At 49.1% G+C, this 18,869-nt stretch overlaps 2 protein-coding genes across 2 annotated transcripts in view; one reads left to right on the top strand and one right to left on the bottom strand.

The window, feature by feature from the left end:
• Positions 1-554: 554 nt before the first annotated feature.
• GSG1L2 (GSG1 like 2) lies at positions 555-15,540 on the bottom strand (the record flags this gene model as incomplete). The annotated part of the gene is made up of 5 exons (XM_080826523.1): positions 555-813; positions 3,687-3,798; positions 5,574-5,726; positions 6,784-6,831; positions 15,231-15,540. 5 exons carry the CDS (start codon positions 15,538-15,540, stop codon positions 555-557), a joined length of 882 nt encoding a protein of 293 aa, XP_080682649.1.
• Positions 15,541-18,323: 2,783 nt separating this feature from the next.
• Positions 18,324-18,869, top strand: part of GLP2R (glucagon like peptide 2 receptor) — a gene marked incomplete at both ends in the record, with an annotated part of 40,815 nt that continues 40,269 nt past the window's right edge. The window contains 4 exon segments of the mRNA XM_080827464.1: positions 18,324-18,375; positions 18,378-18,421; positions 18,424-18,528; positions 18,530-18,706. Coding sequence (XP_080683590.1) covers positions 18,324-18,375; positions 18,378-18,421; positions 18,424-18,528; positions 18,530-18,706 — 378 coding nt within the window.

Here is an 18,869-nt window from a genome sequence, read left to right as displayed (position 1 = left end):
GTGGAAATTAGGAAATTGCAAAGAAAACATATTTAAAGTAACACAAAACCAATTCTTTACATTTAAATTTGTGCCTTCTTCATTAAAATAAAAGAGAAAGTATGGGATAGTCACACATACTATCAATTTGTGTGTGCTCCTTAAGGGAAAAATTTTCTGGACTCCTCTGTCAAGAAACTTGTGAGTAACACTTTTCACACCCTTTGTAGTTAGAACCTTGCTTTCCCCTTTCTTCAGATTCTCTAACCCTTAGGGCTCACATGTTCCCTCTTCGTTGGTTACCCTTCTTAAACACACTGTCAGAAAAGCTTGAGGTGCTCATTTATACTACAGTGTTAATGGTTGATACCTTCTGTAAGTGTAATCTTACTTGAAGACACTGGCATTCTACCAGGAATCAGTACCTGAAGCCAAAGCTGTTTAATAAAGGGTAAGATGGTGGGTAGAAGGTTTACCTGGACCACATCCTTCTGAAGTCCACCCCAGAGATGTTTACTGTGGACCCCAGTGACTGTTTTGCCTACCTGTACGGATCTGGAAGCCACAAGCACTGGCTAGCACATGGACACTTTGCCTGGGGCACTGGGTGGCAGGTGCTCAGATTCACTCACAAGGGCATGCCCAGCGGGGCTGGGAGCAGCTCCTGTTTCCCAGACACTTTCCGAAGCCTTGGGTTCCGGGAAGTTGTGTTGAGAGTGCCGACTGCCCTTCTGTACCCTCTGCTTCTCTATGAGCTCCAGGCGGGCTGCTGTGTATCTGTTCATGGCCATGACCGACACAGCCATGCAGAGGGCAAAGGAACCCCACGCGAGGCTATCAACAAAAGCCACAGTTAAGAAGGAGTATAGTGCTATGGTTCCAGAGCTTCCTGCTGGGGGTCAGTTTGGTGAAAAACCAGCTCCTCGTCCCACATGATTTGGACCTGGACTTTGGATCACAAGTTTCAGAGACCAGCCAATAGCATTGTTGTAGCCCGGTGGTTAAGAGAACGACTCTGGAGTCATTGTGCCAAGTTTGCACTGTGGGTTTGCACCTATCTCTTATGAGCTGTGTGTCCTTGAGCTGGGGGCTTCATCTCTGTGTATCAGGTTCTCATCTGCAAAACTTGACTAATAGTAACCCCACAGGTAGGGTGGTTGTGAGGATATTAATGAACTAATGCTGGGAAATACTGGGAAGTACTGTATCTGCCAACATACAGTATTGTTTTTGTTGTGGTGGTGGTGGGCTCTAACCCAAGACAGGGCATTCGTGTTGTTACTTTCTATCTCTACCCCCCAGAAGCCTGTTGCATTCTGAGATGATGGTCTACACTTCTCCATAGAACCCAGCAGAATGTTTGCTGAGAAAGAACCTCTGCCAACTGGCATTTGTGTGTTTTCAGGGGTGAAATTCCCAGGTAAAATAGAGTCTCCCTATCCAATGACCGAGTTCCAAACCCACTCCAGAGTTTTCAATCATCCTTAAATATGACTTGACATCAAGAATACCAACATCTAGGGGAAAGGCCCAACAGTAACCAGAAAAAAAAGGGAGGGGCAGGGAAAATCTAAAGAAAAGAGATAGCACAAGGAACAGAAAAAAATAGCAACCAGCAGAAAACCCTTTGATCACTATCTATAGAGAGATATGAGAAGACACTGCATGAACAAGGCAAGATCAGGATATATGAAAAAAGAACAACCGGAAAACAAGAAAGAGCTTTTGGACATTTGCGTAAGATCCAAAATAAGAATTCAATAGGAAGGTTGGATGACAAAGAGAGGAAATTTTTCAGGAAGGATTACAAAAAGAAGGAGCTAGGAAATATGAGGGATACAATGACATCTAGATGATTAATCTGAGTTTCAATATCTAACTAACAAAAGATTTCTAAAAAGAGAACAGAATGCTAAGGAATGGAAAGAATCAATGAAATAATACCAGAAAATTCCCCAGAATCCTAGGACATGAATATTCAGATTGAAGGTCTGACCCATCAAGCACAGGAAAGAAGAATGAAAGGGAATGAAAGGAGATTTCCCCACCAAGGTACATTATCCTAACATTTCTGAACACCAGTAATAAAGAGTAGAAAACACCAGCTTATCTGTAACGGAGCATGGGAACTCTCCCCAGAAGCAGTAAGTTCTAGAAGGACATGGAACCACACCTTCACATTTTTCAGGGAAAATGATTTTCAACAAAGAGTTCTATACTCTGCCAAACTATCAAACAAATATGGAGCATCGAATAAGTACTTTTCCAAATATGCAAGAAATAAAATAATTTCTCCCTCATTGAACCCTTTCACAGAGAGCTACTAGGGGATGTGCTCCCATAAAATGTGAATGCAAACTAAGTGAGATAATGATATGGGACCTGGGAAACAGCTCTCCAGGACAAAGGAGTAGCAAAGGGAAGTGTCATGTGGCATGCCTCAGAACAGCAATCCTGAGTAGAGAGGAAGATGGGGGGTTTTGATGGGGCTGGAAGAGTGGGAGAGATGGAACTGAGAGATTGCTATGTTTATGCTATTTGACTTTTTTTAAAGATTTTATTTTTAAGCAATCTCTGCACCCAAGGTGGGGCTCAAATTCATGACCCTGAGATCAAGAGTTGCATGCGCTACCAACTGCGCCATCCAGGTGCCCCTGTGTAATAGTATTGATTTTTAAAAATGATTTGCCTCTATTTCTTTAATTAAGAGTTAAGATATTACAAGTAACTGGAAATGAAACAAAATGATATTGGAAACAAACAGACCATCCTACAGATTCCTTTGATGTTTGAGATCTACTCCAACCCATAGCATATATTGGCCATAGTTGTGGGCCAACCTGACATTGATCCGAGCTCTAGTGCAGCTGGGTTCCCCACTGTGTGCAGTGCCAATGATGTCACCTCAGACACACTGACACACTGACACCTGAAGAAGGAACTGAAGTGGCACATAGTGGAAGGAATGGTGTGATGCTACAAAGAAATGTTTGTAAAAAAAAATTAATAAAAAATGTTTGTAAAAAAAAAATAATACCTTCTTCAGGCTGGAACACAAACTAAGACGAGTACAAAATCTAATACATCATGTGGGTAACAGTGTCACAGACATGTTCACCAAACCCTAGAATGGTAGGATGAGGGAATAAACCAAGAACGTGTTATTTGTTTTACAAAGAGAAAAGTAACATAAGAGATTGTTATACAGGATGAAAGTGTGTGTGTGTGTGTGTGTGTGTGTGTGTATAAAGCCACAGCTGTGCTTTGGAAACCCATATCAAAAAGGACCCTGTAATCTTCTATGGCATGGCTGAGTCTTCCATTAGAGACAGAACTTTTATGTCTTGGCTTTCTCTGTCCATTAGAAACTGGGGCCAGATCTCCCATCACTGAAGTATTTACTAGGCATTGTTATTCAGGAATTTCCCCCTAAGCCGTGTTTAAGAAAGCAATAACTTCAGTGTCTCTGTTGCCTTAAGGTCTTGACTCTGGGTCAAAGATTTCACAAACCTAATCTCTTTAAATGCCTATGAACACATAAGACAGGCATCATCCCTTCACAGGGGAGACAGCAGGGCTATAGGATGGTTAAGAAAGTCATCCAAAGTCAGATGGCGGAACGATGGCCAAGGTCGGTAGTCCTACAAATTTACCTGTGTGCATCCCCACCAGCCCATCATTACCTAAGCACCATGGCCAGAACTCACCAGTAGGACCAGCCGTAGTCCCACGTCTGAGGCTTCCAATCTTCTGGTCCGAGGTTCACCGTGATTTGAAAAATGGTTGTGTACATCATGTGGGCCACCATACTGAGGAGCCCTGTATAAGGAGAGCTCTGTGAGCCTGAGTTAGGAAGGGAGTTTCTCTACCTTATGTGAGTTGGATGAAAGAAAGCCAGTAGCACCCTCCTTGAGTCCTTCCAAGCTGCCTTCATGTCGCACGCACACACTACTAATTCCTTATTGTCATGAATTTACACAGTGGCTATGTCATTCCTCCCATGACCAACACTCCCCAGTCTATCATGCCCCTGTCTCCCTATGCTCAGAGGCTCCGATGTTCTATTCTCTCTTTCCCAGCACAGAAGAGGGGTTCTTGAGCTACATTTGGCATGAATCCACATTCTACAGTGTTTCATCACGTTATTCTTTTCCATGTGGATGATTTGCTAATGCTTCAACACTGGGATACTCTAAAAAAAAAAAAAAAAAAAAAAAACCCAAGTATGTTCTGGCCACACTAGACTCATGTGGTAGTAATCAGGAGGAACAGAAACCAGCTGCCAATGAGATTTTCTTTCCTTTGCGTCTTGGCCTTTTTGTCTGGAGACCCCCTAAAGACTTTTTTTTCCCCATAGATTTGGTAGGATATGTTGAGGATCTAAATGCACATGTCTATTTTTCCAGATACTTGGAGTCTGGTCTTCTGTTCAAGAAAGCTTTCTTGAATTTTACCTTTAAACCCTAGTGTTTCATTGTTTTGTCTTTCTTCTGCAGGGACTCTAATTCCACATATGGTGTTGTAATTTAATAAATGTATGGCAAATGGGGGCCAGTTAGAGATCATCTTCAGGGGCCCAAATAGAAATAGATTTAATTGGTGGGGGTGATTATTTATGTTAATAGGGTTGGTTAAAGTCCTTGTGATGTGAATCCTCAAACATTCTATCTGACATTGTGCTTACAGTCAGAGTGAAACAGACACCCAGAAAGAAGACTATTCTCATGATGTAGGGGGCCCTTGGGGATTTCAGGACCTGGGGAAGAGTCTTCAAGAGTCCATGGCCTGCCTCTTTGCTATGAAGATCCAGAAATTGGATTTTATCATCCTATTCACTGATGAGAAGGCTTGGGAAAGACACCTGACACTTACCAAGCACAGAAGCGAGCTTCCGACTGGATTGATACACTATTAACAGAGCTTATCAGGACAGAGAAGGGAAGTAAGTCATTTGTTCAGGGTTCTTTCTTGATGGAAAGGCCAACTCAGGAGACCAAATTAAGTTGCTCTAAAAGTTGCTTGGAGGACAGAGAGGACCCCCACCCCCAAAAAAGGGAGTTCTTCATTCTTATAGGTACACCAAACTTGGATGATGATTTTTAGCAAGTGACCATTTCTTGCATTCTTACTACATACTAGGTGCATTCTTACCCAGTCATCACCATAGTCTTTTGAGAGAGCTGGCTCAGAGAGGTTGAGTGACTTGCCTGGGGTCACACAGCCACTAGGTAGCAGAGATCTGAACCCAGTCAGGATTTCATGCATAACCACCCGACTAAGTTAGGAAATTTCTGTTCTCAGAGCCAATGTATCTTCTTCCCAGAGTTGTGATAAAGACGCAGTTAAGACACCTTATTCTCCATCCCCTATGCCTACGCCCTTTCTTTTCATCAGCCACCCAAAGCATCATTGCTTTCCCCGCAATGGGGTTAACTCAGTGATCTCTCTGGCAGACCAGCCCGCTGTTCTGCTGAATTGCCCATCAACAGAAAACAGCCCTGCACTTTGGCTGAAGCTCTGTCCCTCCCTCTATCCCTCCCACTGGGGCAGGCTGTGGGGAGTCAGCCTGTCTGAATACTGCTGCGGGCAAGTACCTGCCAGCACCGTGAGAATGGCCACAGATGCGTCCACCTTGAGCCAGTGGAAACCAGAGCTATGATAACTCACTCTGGACCCCAGGAGGATGGCACTTGTCAACAACAGAAGGATATTCAGGATCTCGGCCCCAATGGACAACCACAGAACACCTGCAAAAACATGAGGACAACAGAGATGCTGAGGGCTGAAAATTCAGAAGTACCGCCATGTGTAGTCCTTTAGTTTAGTTCACTTCTAAAATAAAAAATAAAAAATAGACGCCAAGGGGTTAAAAAAAAAAAAAACCAAACCCACAGCCATATCTGTTGAATCTGGAAAGTTGGCAGTGATAGAGGACCCCTTGGGGTTGAGGGAGGATTGTGTAAATATTGTCCTCTGCTGAGAAGGAAGAAAAATAGAGTAAGAGTCTGATGAGAAGACACGAGAGATGCTGGGGGTCTTTATTCCCTGGCTCAAAAGCTAATGCGTTGTTTGATTTCACCAGAAGACGTTACCTTTGTCTTTTTAAAGAAGATACACACACTTAAACAAGAAGGTAGAGACATCGGAGAGTAAGAGCCCCGGATAGAGATCCCCAAACCTTATTTGTTTCTATGTGAGCCAATTATCTGCCCTCTGGAGGGGACCCCGCCTGCGGCTCCAAGGAACTGTGTTGGAGGTGGAGGCCAGTGGATCGAGGGAGGGGACAGGGTGGCAAGCTCATGTTCCTGGAAGTCCCCCAGTAGAGTCCGCGAGGTGCTGGGGACCCAGGAAGAGATGAAACAGGTGTGATTCATGCCTTCACAAAACCTTTATTCCAGCTGGGGAAACAGATACTGAGAAAGTCATTGTGAATATGATGAGTGTTATAGAGACAAAGGGCTCCAGACGGTGGTGGCCAGAGCTCATCTCTTCCCAGCCCCTTGTCTACCACGCATTGGTGGTTTGCAGTGAGACACAGTAGGAGTGTTCATACTGTGGGAAACAGCAAACACTACCCATCAGGTCTTCCCGTCCTTCTCTGTGGGCAAAATTGGAGGTTGGACATTTTCCAGCACTATTGACTATAGGGCACGTGGAGAGAGCCTGTTGTCCTAGCTGTTGGATTTGACTCTGTGGGAAAATCATAAATCACTCTCTCACCTTTTCTCCTGTCCCCACAAAAACAGTAGAAGTTATCGCAGTTGTGGGGCGTGCTGGTGGACGGAACACGAGAAAGGGATTTACCTTGTTCTTCAGGTGGTATTATACTCCGGAAACTCCTACACTTTTCACCTAGAACACAAAGAGAATATAGTCATAAGTAGGAGTAGCCAAGACAATTAGCGACTGACTGAGTTTCTAGCACCTTCAGTCAATGCCGGGTCATTCTGAACGAGGATTGGGGGGGAATATGGCAGATTGTTTTATTGTTGATGTGCTGCCTCCCCACCCACCCCATGGGAGCATGATCTGATCCCAACCCCTCCCATCCCAACCCGGTGAGTCCGGGCTTGGCCATATGACTTTCTTTGGCCAGTGCATCGCCAGCTGCCATGAGAGGGGTAACTTCTGCTTAGAAGCTTTAAGAGCCAATGGACTGCCCACTGGTTCACATTCCCCTGACGGATGAAGCCTCCATCAGCCTGGGTCCCTGAATGGCTGTGGGGAAGACTCACCCCTTGCCAGCCTGAAAAATCCACACAGAAGGAACTAAAAGCGAATTTGACTTAAACCACCGGGGACTTGGGGGTTGTTTGTTACCACGGCACAACCAGCCCATCTGACTGATACTACGAGCCTTAGACCCTGGATTCTCAACTCCCCCAACAGCATCCCCTATGTATGAGTCTCAGATAGTTTGTTTCTGGTTAGAGGGAAGGTAACAACGTTGGTAACGATATTTAGAAATGAGTTAAAGCAGGGCGCCTGGGTGGCTCAGTTCGGTTATTCGTCCAACTCTTGATTTCAGCACAGGTCATGATCTCAGGGACTTGAGATCGAGCCCCGTGTTGGGTTCTGGGCTGAGCGTGGAGCCTGCTTGGGATTCTCTCTCTCCCTTTCCCTCCGCCCCTCCCCCTGCTTGTGCTCTCTTTCTCTCTCTCTCTCTCTCTAAAATAAATAAATCTTGAAAAGAATTAGAGCAGATTCATATCTGTTACTTAGTGACCTCGCTATTTGCATTCCATTGTACTTTCTGGAGTGTGGAAAGACAGTGTGTGCCCCAGAGACTAGAGAGAGTCCTGCCCCCACCCCCCAGGCTTACTTCATGTTCTGTAAGGACGGCTTTGCCTAGGAGTAGTATCAGCCATGGCAGGTGTCCAGATGCCCGCACAATCACCTGCTTCTTCCCCGCAGAGTTGGAGTGGCTCCAAGGACCCCAGAGGGTAAGTGACAGGTACAGGACAGCTTACTCAGAGGCAGTCTGAGCATTAGGACTCAGTCTGCAGGGACCCAGCCCGGGGCTGTCCCACTACAGCATGGATTTAATGCATTCCCGTGGACAGCAGGGAACACACAGGGGGATGTGGAGAGACCTAAGACCCAGAGCTGCTCCCCGTGTGGGCTGCTAGGAACTAAAACAGGGCAACGCGGGCCACCAATCATTAACTCTTCAAAGGATGGCTTTCTCATCCCTAAAACAGGTTCAGTAGTCCCTGCAGTAGCCTCGCTTTGAGGATTTAATGACATAGACGGGCAAGTTGCTCTCAGTTCCTACTCACTGTAATCCCATTGCAATAAAATGAGTTCTGCTGGGCCCTTTTCGCACGTGACTAGCACACATCGTGATGAATTATAATAGACTCTAAGTACCCTGAGGGTCAGGGTCGCATTACCTACCTTTGCTGGAAGTGTTCAGGGACAGAAATAAGCTCAGGGGAGCATCTTTTGACTGTGGAAATTACTTCTCTCTTGTTGGAGAGAAAATGCCAGGTAACTCCCTTATTCAAGAACCTACAGCGGCTCCCTGTTCCTCCAGTACTGAGTCAAAATCTCTCTTCTTTTATGGCTAGCCTCCTCTCCCTATCCTCCCAACACAGAGCCCTTCCCTTGGCTACACCTTCCGTGGGGTCAGGCTCACTCGGGAAGGACTGGAGGCAGAAGTTCACACCCTTGGTGGCGCAGGTCTAAAGGACAATAATCCTTAAGATTTGCCGTACTCATCCTCATGAAACTCCAAGTTTCCTGGGGCCTCATTGCTTTGCACATCTGCAGGGCTCCTCTACTGGGCTATCGGAAGAAGAGGAACGAAGCCTGGGTTTATGCTAGAGGCATTTATTTGGTTGAGCTGCCCTGCTGGGATACTTTCTGATGGACAGACATGCAGAGGGACTCCACCTGTCACAGAACCATTCACAATAAGCGGCCCAGGGCGGGGGGAGGATATTTACATAGCCTGTGGGCTGAGGATGACAGCCTCGGGGACCCATGGGCCAATCTAAAGCCACCGTGACCTCTTCAGCCACTTAAGCCAGTTTTAATTCAGCCAGTTTTTAATTAAGTCAACTTTGCATTGAGGTGAGGAGTCTGTTTTTCTTGCAGATTCTCTAATGTGGGGGCAGCGGCTGTGATGTTACAGTCAGAGCTGCAAAAATTTGTCCGCGTCCCCCTGGTCCTTCCAAAGAGGCCCCCACAACTTTTGGGGGATGTCTCTACACCACGTGCTGCTTTCAGAGAAATGTTGTACTCAAAACCACGCTCTCTTCATCTGTGAAATGGGTGTCATACATGTGCTCCAATGAAAATGTTGTGCAAGGATTCCGTGAAGTCCCTGACGCTTTTTTTTTTTTTTTTTTTGAGTGTTTTGTTATCCATAAAGACGGATCTGGAGACCAGGTTCAGACAAGTTGGTAGAGTCAGAATCAGAAACTGGGCTCTCCCACCCGACACCCTGTATCTTTTTGTGTATCACCACCTGCTGTCTGTCTGTCTTTCTTTCTTTCTTTCCACCTGCTGTCTTTCTACATAATGCACGGAGCACTAATCGTCTATGTGACCTTCCCAATAGGCCTGCCCTTCGTTACAGGAATAAAGAGGGGGCCAGGTACAGAGCCAGGGGTGGGGCAAAGAGAAAGTGACGGCCAGCCAAGAAGATTAGGGGAATTCACTGAAGGCTGAGGTCAGCCCGGGAAAGGAGTCAGGCCACAATGACCCCTTGATTAATCTGAATCCCCAGAAATGGTGTTCTTTTTGAATGAGGCCAGCAGGATTAAAAGGAAAAATCTTCATAAATCCCACAAAAGCCAGAGAGGCGGGTGTTACATAGCTCAGCGGCGAGGGCTTCTCCAGCCAAGTGGGGCAACAAGCCAGCTTGGGACACAGTGGCCAGGTCCCCAGCACTGGGCTCTCGCATCCCAGTCTGCTCATCCTCCACTCCCGGCCCCCAAGGGGTGACCTTTTGTGGGGTTTAGCAGAACAGTGAAGATCTGGTACCCAGCACATGTTGTTGACTCATTGCTTCGCCTAAGGAAAAGAGCACAGTGTAAGTGCCGTCCAGCCACGAGTTTTCATTTCAGACCCTGGAATCAGAGGCACTGCTCCCCCTTGAAAGGCACTAGGGCGACAGGAGTGAGAATAGGAAGAGGTGGCTTGAGCCAGGGATGTCCGCAAGTCACACTCCAGGCTCCCCTGGAGGGTCAGCTTTTGCGGGGACAGGGAGGAAGCTGATTTAGAAGGAAAATATCCAGGAGGCCTCATGGTGTTGCAGTGCAGGGGGTGGTTGGGCTGCCCTGAGGCCGCTTTCCTGGGCTTTTTTGGATCAAGGGCACCCTCTCCAGGCTGGAGTGCTTACTGGCAGGTTTCCCGAGCAGTCCGCGCCATTTGGGTGCCTTCCCATTCACCTCTAGCTATAATCCTTTTCTTTCATGTCCCCCGAATCTCCGAGGCACTTGTGATAAATTATACTTAAGAGCAGATGTTTGTGTGAAGTGAGCTTTAAAAGGGGGCCCCAGGCCATATTCTGCTGCAGACGCGCTTTCTCGGGCCGATGCAATGTTTTCGAGATAACTTTATTTTTTTTTTTTAAGATAATTTATTTATCTGAGAGAGAGAGGAGAGATTGAGCAGCAGGGAGGGGCAGAGGGAGAGATCTGAAGCAGACTCCCTGCTGAGCATGAAACCCCATGGGGGGCTCGATCCCATGACTGCAAAACCATGACCTGAGCTGAAACCAAGAGTCTGGGGTTCAGCCGACTGAACCAGACAAGTGCCCCTTCAAGATATTTTTAAATTGGGAGTTTTCACGTGGAAATCCAAATATCTTACTTCCCAGGAAAAATCAAAGGGTCTGACAATACCGAGTGCTTAAGTCCACGAGGCCATAACGCTGAGCAGAGCAAGGGGCTGCCTCCTTTAGCTGGGGGTGAGGTTCAAGGTCATTGCCATTCCTTGCTGCCCTGGCTCCACTCGCTTCTGTTACCACCTTCTGTGGGCACTGGTTTTCGACCTGGGATGAGTATCTTTTGTTTCATTCTTTTGTAGGTTTGCTATGGCTTTAGTTATTATTCAATAAAAACTTAATTCTAAACTTTTTGATCTGAGGTCATCTTGTAACTTGTGAAGGTGATCACGTTTCTCCTGAGGGAGGGAAAAAAAAAGGTGTTCTGGAGAAGACGTCCTCTTCTTGGTTCTAAATAAAGTTATTTAGAGACTGTGGTTTACCCGGACAACTTCATTATATTAGGAGACATATTAAAATGTGAGCAGAGGTTTTTTGGGTTGATGGACACAAATGTATTCAGTCGCAATTATAAGACAACTGCCCTTCAGTTAAGTTTTGGGCTTTAGGTTGGGGAAGGGGGAAACAGGGAGTTTGGGTTAAGAAGTCTGACCTCTGTGTCTTGCTTTACTAGTACCTAACTGCTCAGTCTTCAAAGGGGGCACTTCTGCTTCGAGAAGTTGGTTTTCCCACAAAAAAAGGCATCTGTTGTTTTAGGTAAGCCTTTCACAAAGAACGTTCCTCCAAACAGACTATTTTTCCTGTGGTCGACTAACTTCGGGAAGCCCTGGGATATGTAATAAACCGTGAACAGTCTTCTTCATTGTAATACCTCTTAGAAATTTTAATATGTTAACGTGAATTTGTGAATTTTCAAGAAGAAAGTGTAATATGCAACATTTTCCAATTCGTTTTGACAATCAAACTCTTTTTATTTAATTTCACAAAAAGCATCTCAAAAGGCATCTCAGGGCGGGGCGGGGGGACATCCTCTTTGAGAAAACCCAAGGAGGTGCTTGTTAAAATCTCTTTCTGGCATGACATCAAGAATATAAGATGTGCATAAACCAGAAAGGGGTCAAGAATGACACTCTTTATTTCTACTTGGCTTTGTGCATGAATCACCAAGAACCTCAAATGTATTTTAATTTAAATCTATTTAAATACATCCAAAACTTCAATTGATTAAAATTTATAAATTTAAATTTAATTTAAATATATTTAAATATTTAAAAGCCTTTCAGGTGTGTGATCCAGGAGAAGGCAGTGTGTGTGTGTGCACAGTAAACACTCAGCAGGTTGGCAGAAACACCAAGGAGATTCCTGGTCTCTCGAGGAAGAAGACTGAAAGACCCTCACGTAACCATTGGCCCCTGTTTTAGGTTGGAAGGCTCCCCTGCCCCCACCTGGTAATAACTTTTTAGCAGAAAGCTCAGAGACAATTTATATCATCTCTCTGCATAGTGTTTCTGTGAATATGTCAGGCATGTGCCATATGCCGGTAGATGGTTTGCACCTGCTTCCACTCCTGCCTGAAGCCCGACGCTTTGACGTCATTTAAGAGTTGAGACTTCCAGTCCCTGCAAAGCCCAGCCTTCCCTCGAGCCCAGCCCCTGCACAGTCCTTTCTCCCAGTTCCCTGGTCACTGGGGAAGCGGCTCCTAACTGTCTAATCTTTTAATTCCTGCCCTCAGGTTCATGCTCTACTGGGGCCCAACCTCCCCTAACGTTAAAATTAGTGATGCTTCTAATTCTCTTCAGTTAGGTTTTTTTCCCAGGGAACATGGTCTTGCTCAGTTCCTTGTCCTAGAGTGCCCATGACCTTGTGTTGCAGGGGGGGGAGAAGCTGCCTCAGGTGACCCTGTAGAGCCACGTGAGTTCAATTCTTCCGTGATGAGGCCTCCCCTGCCATCCTGCCTTGTGTTCTAATGCAGATACCGGAAGTGCCCTGCCTCAGACCTTTGCTCATTCTGTCCTGTCTGCCCGGAATAGCTTCAGCCCTAAGCTCCATCTATTAAAATCAAAGTCCTGCTTGGAGAGCTGGATGCAGCCACCACTTCCTTTATGAAGACTTCGCCATGCCCAGAGCTGTAAGGAACTTTTTCGTCCCTTCTATTCCCATATCATAGGTCAGTCTTCGTGAAAACTATTGTCCTGTTTTTCCTTGTTTTGGTTTCATCTCAGTTCTCACCACCGTGGCTCACTTGCCTTTCTCTCCCTCCATTCTCCTAGCACATTCTTCCTGTGCAGAGCAAGGAAATGGCTTTTAGCAAATTCATTCCATGCTGCTCCGAGTGCCCTTTTTCCAGAGGGCTTTGCTGTCCCCTGGGTCATGTTTCTCGGACTTTGGTGTGTGTCTTAATCACCAGGGGAACTTATTAGAAATACAGATAACACCAGATGGAAAGGAGAGCCGAGGGGAATAAAAAGCAATGCTATGAGAATGAGAAAAGAAAAGGCAATTGGGAATTCCAGGAAAAACAAAAAGCTACACAAGAAATTTAATGTAATGATAGCCCCTCTTTGATTCCGTGATGAACAATATTTATATACTCCAAATAAATGATTGGTTTGTTGATTTATCTGAAACAGAAATATAGGTATATCAGGAAGAGGGCAGAACAGATGTGGGATGTGGGGGTACGAGAGATTTAGCCTCATCTATTATGACAGCAAGTCAATAAAGAAAGTCTAACATGAAGACAGCACCTGTTTTTTGAAACATGGAAACAAATACCAGAAGAAACAACTTAGCTACAAGTGGTTTCCCTGATGGGCGGGACTAGGTTATAAAGCCAGAAGGCAGCAGGGGTCTGTTGATGTTTCTTATAAGCATTTCAAAATGATTTTTATCTTTTATCTATGTGTAAATATTACCTTGGTTAAACATATTTTTTTTAAAAAAGGACTGTAGATTTCTAGACCCCCTCTAAGACCTACTGAATCAGAATCTCCAGGGGCTGGGCACCTGGGTGTGTATTAACTTCCTGGGCGATTGTCCTGCACAGCAAACATTGGATAGCTGGTGTGATGCTTACACGCAGCTATGGAAACTGAAGTAGGCATTCCTCGGATGGGGACTTGGAAGAGGAGTGGAAGTCTCCAAGCAGCTCCTCTATGGGATTGGTGACTGTATTTTTCAAACGGAAAATCTGAGACTGCCTTCGGTGCTCTCCAGAATGCAAGACCCTAAGCCTTCTCTGCCTGTTTGTGGGGGTAGAGAGAGCAGACTTATAGGAAGATAGCTGCACCCCCCAGAGGACAGGGCAGAGAGGGGCTTCTGGTAGCCTTAGCTCGAGGCACTGTGTCAGGGTGTGCATCCCACTTAAAGCAAAGGCCATACACACTGACTAGGATACGAGGAAGGGTAAGACAGGGCATTGCCCTTCTGTGGCCCCCACTAAGGCAGGATGGAGAGGGGTAAGCACCATATCAGAGGGTTCCTCCTTGGATCCTTTTACTCAGACCTCAGGAATAAACCACTAATGCTATGAGGGTTGGAAAAAGCCATTAGAAACTCCAGAGAAAGTAAAAAGCTGGTCAAGAAATTAGACACGTTAAGCCCAAGATCAGGAGACAAATAGGGAGGGGGGACCTCTCCTTTCCACCCTGAGGGGTGTGCTTTCCTAGCGGGAAGGGAAGAGAATCCTGGCCCCAAGCATGGGCTTGGGTTTCTGGGCAGGATGCCTGACCCTGGGGAGTCCAAGTTCTCCTTCCTCAGTTTCTTGGGAGGGTAAAAAAAAAAAAAAAAAAGAAATTTCCGATATATAGGAGCTCCAAACACCAAAACTTCCTCTCCCTCTTCTCTCTCTCATCTCTCCCCCTCCCCCATTTCCCTCACCACCCCTCTGCCAAACCCACAGAAGCTCAAAAGATCAGAGCTGCATCATGGGGTGAGAAAGGGGTCGGGCTTACCAGCCATGTGACCTGAAACTCTAAGCCTCAGTTTCCTCATTTGTGAGCCGAGGAAATAGTATCTACTCTGCGGGGTCATTTTGAGGGTGTCCATAGACAAAGATCTAACTTGTTAAGGATTCTCACCTCTGGTAGGTGCCCCACAGAGGGGGTCTCTTTCCCACCCATGATGACAAAAGTCAGTTTTCTAAGAGAATCTGCCATTCCAAGCCCCCCTTCGGAGTGCAAGGATGCAGTTTGGAGACGGATGGGGCCATTTGGGGTTCTCTAGGGATTGGGTGACAGTAGCCAAGGGTAAAAACGAGTGTTTACCAACACACAGTTGGTGTGTTGCAGGCACGGTTGCAAGACAGTGAATGCATCAGTTAATCTTTATAATAACTCTTGGTCACGAGTACCACTCTCATTCCCATGTTACAGCTGAGAAAGCAAACTCAGAGAGGTGAAGAGGTTGCCCAAGGATCTAGAGGCACTCAGCGGCCACGCTGGGACTCAAAGCCAGGCGGCCCGGCTCCAGAGCTTCTGCACCTGTCCCCAGCCCCGTCCCCTGCAGCCGTGCTCACCTGTGCCACCAAGGTTCTCCTCGCAGGACTGCCAGAGCCCCACGTGGAACCTGCACTGGATGAACTTGTCGTCCCCCGTCTCCCAAATGTACTGGACAACGTGGCTCCCGGTGTCCCTCCTGCCATCGCTGTCGTGGCCCCCGCTGAAGCGACTGCAGTGCGGCCCGCCCGGCTGGTCCAGGCACAGAGGCTTTGCCACCTTCCGGGTCCCCTCGCACCAGTAGCTGCTGCCCACGGCGACGAGGGAGAAGGCCAGGGCGAGGCAGGCGGGGAGGAGGGTCAGCACCTGCTTCTGTCTGGCCCCGACCATGGCTGGAGGAGGTGTGCAGCGTCAGGCTGAGCATCGGGCCCCCTCCTGCCTCCGCACGCTACCCGCCCCTCACAGCCCTGCCATCTGGCACCCTTACGGGCTCCTCTCGTGTCCGCTGGGGGATCCTGGGTGCCACCCAGCGTGTGGCCTCCGCATGTGCACCTGTGGCCTGAGAAGCCGCAGGAGAAAACCCAGGGCGGGGTGGGTTCCCACGGACAGAGCTGGCCCTTAGTCCTCCCCAGGGAGCGGGTGTGCAGAAGGAGGCTGGCTCTCTGTTTTTGTCTTTTTCAACTTGGGGTAAAATATGCAGGAGACGAAACTGACCACAGTGACCACTTGTACCCTCACGTGATTGCACATCCCATCTCCAGACCTCTTCACCTTGTAACACTGGAGCTCCGCCCCTGGGAACACTTACTCCCCATCCCCCCCCCCCACCCCAGCCCAGGCACCTGCCACTCTACTTCCTGTCCCAATGAAGGTGACCGCTCCTGGGCCCTCCCATGAGTGGGGTCATGCAGTATTGTTTCTTTGCGACTGGCTTATTTCACTCGGGGTAATGTCCTCAAGGCTCACCCGTGATGTAGCAGGTGGCAGAATTCCCTCCCTTTTCAGTGTTCAGTAGCATCTCATGCTGCGGACAGACACGTTGTGTGCGTGCGTTCACCAGCCCACAGACACTCGGTTCCTCCCACCTTTTGGATCTTGCGGAGGGCGCTGGTGCTTGACTGAAGACCAAGGGCGTCCGGGCAGGTGTCTGGGTGAGTCTGCCCTACCCTCGTGGCCTTTCGCATTCATCAGGGTACTCAGTGTCGGGTGCCCGAAATGGGGAATCCCATGGCCCGCATAGCCTGTTCCCTGCCCAGCTCTACAGACACAGGGACTGCCAAGGACAACGTCCTGTTTCTGGGACTGAGAGACTCGAGGTGCCGGCAGTCCGCTCCAGGGCCCAAGTACTGGGGGGAGCAGGGGCGGGCGGCACCCACCCCACAGGGCACGGCATTCAGCACCATCCTGGGGCCTCAAAAGCTGGCAAGCATACCCCGTGGCACTCTCATTCCTGCCCTCACCAAGGGGGCCCTCTGGAAGTGGGGGACAGTCACTTTTTGGGCAGAGGACATTGATGCGAGAACAAGGGCAGGAATGTCACAGAAAAGCCCACGTGGCGTCTGAAACACAGGTCCTAGATTGCAGCTGAGCTGAGGACCCCCCAGATACACCTGCAGACACTGGACTGGGCAGGTAGGAGAGAAGGGTGGTGCCATGTGGGTCCCTCTGACTCTCTACCTCCTGCTGGCGCAGGCAGAGGGCTGTGCGCTGTGAGCCCTGCGTTTGTGGGCTTGGCCACCTGTCTCGTGGGAAGAGGATTTATCACATCTCATCACTAGATGGCATCTGTCCAACAGCAGGGAGGTCATGGGTGGCCCCAACCCCTCTCCCTTCAGAGAAAGAACATTTTTGAGAATACATTCAAAGAGATGAGCCAGAATATTCTTACCGGGCAGGCATTTCCTTTGCCAGTGTGCAGCGTGGAAGACGCAGTCATTATCGTGGGGTCCCAGAATGGCTTTCCGGCCGAAAGGAAAGGATGGGAGCGTCGGCGGGCGCTCTCTGTCCTGCTGTCCTGGAGACGACCACGCTGATTCCAGAGGTCGTACTACTGTCCCCGTCCGTTTGGGGGGTCTTTGTTCACTATGAGCATTTGTCCGCTAAGTTTTAAAATCTTGCCACGTGGCCAGGCGGGATCTTAAGATTGCCAAGGGCTTCTAGGAAATGATCCTTACTTGTTTTTCCCCAACCATCCGGAATTCATTCACTCAGACACGTCAGCCAAGATGAGCTCCTCCGTCCGACAGGAATGGAGAGAAAAACAAAACTAGCCTAAATGAAAACAGGATCTTCTTGTCTCTAGCCCACCTGTGTCTCAGCCAGGGAGGACGGCTCCCTCCCGCGTCCCGGGTCTGGAGGCTGGGAAGCTTGCACAGGGAGAGGTGGGGCGAGAAGGGTCGGTCGAGCAGAGGCCCCGCGAGGAACTCGCTTGGGAAGAGGACCGTCCCGGGAGAGTTCAGGGAAGATCAGCACCTGCCCAGGTAGCTGTGTCGGGGGATGCTGGGTCTCCCGGCCTTGCCGCGCATGGCTGTGTGGCCGTGGGCCGGCAACCTAACCTCTCTGTGCCTCACTTCCCCAGCCGCTGGGTGGAGCAATCTTCACGCCCCGCACCTGCTTGTCATGAGGGTGCGTGAAGCAGGTGGTCAGGGGCTGTAAGGTTCTGCACATGCGCACTTGCTGAGTCTGAGCAAATCATGGGGCGAGGGGCGGGGTGCATTCAGGGCAAACCTCTGCCAGGTGGGCCGGGGGCGCAAGGGGGCAATCCGGAGGGCTGTCTGGCTTTTCTGCATGTCCCGGGCGCTTGGGTAGACGCGATCCTGAGTCCAAGCCGCTTTCTCCCTCCAAGTGTTTGCATAGACAGGGCCCCCCCGAAGGAGACCCTGCCCTTGGGGGCCTTGGTAAGAAACGGGCCCCCCTCTCCAAGACGCCCACCGCACAGCTGGCTGGCAGCTCAGGGGCTGGAACCCGAGGCTCTGGCCCCCCGGGGCCTCGTGCCCTGAGCTGGGTTTTGGGAGCAGAACCCCCGGCCGCCCTGGCTTTTCCTCCGGGGCGGGCCTCTGCTGAGGAAGTCCCTGGAGCGCAGCTGACTTGGGGCAAGGTCTGGGAAAAATCTCCCTGCCTCTGGGGTGGGGGTGGGGGTGGGGGGTGCTGGGGCGGGGGATGAGCCACCGCCGATGGGAAACCCGGGAGAATCATCGGTAGGTGGCTCTAGCCCCGTCCAGATGCTCTCCGCGCGGCGTGGAGAGGGTTTGTGCAAACATTTCCTCGCGCGGTGCCTGGAGGAATGCAGGAGGAGGCCGCCTGTGGTCCATCTTGGACTGTTCGAGAAACGCGCCCGCGCCTGTGAAGTTGCAGGGGGCGGAAGGTGAGGCTGGCGCCGGGCGGGGCAGCGCCCGGGAGAAGGAAAGCGGGACCCCCGCCCCGAGTCCACGCGCTGCCCATGGACACCCCTGCTGCTCCCCGGGGGGCCAGGCCTCCCCCTCCCTCCAGGAAGCGCTCTCCCCCGGCCCCTGCGAGGCCCATGCTCGCCCTGCTGCTCCTGGTCTCCATCAAGCAAGTAAGAGCGGTTTATGATTTGGATTGTCATGGTGTCTGCTATTAGGGTCAGGTCTGCATCTTTTCGGATCCCAGAAGCAGTTTCGGGCTCTCGCGGGCAATTTGGGAAATATACAACAGTATTGAGGCGGCAGTGATTAACCATAAGCCCAATATTCGGAGGT

Source organism: Martes martes, assembly GCF_963455335.1.
Source record: "Martes martes genome assembly, chromosome: 16".
Taxonomy (NCBI): domain Eukaryota; kingdom Metazoa; phylum Chordata; class Mammalia; order Carnivora; family Mustelidae; genus Martes; species Martes martes.
The sequence above is the reverse complement of the archived record's forward strand: the minus strand, read 5'-3'. Positions and strand labels throughout refer to the sequence as shown.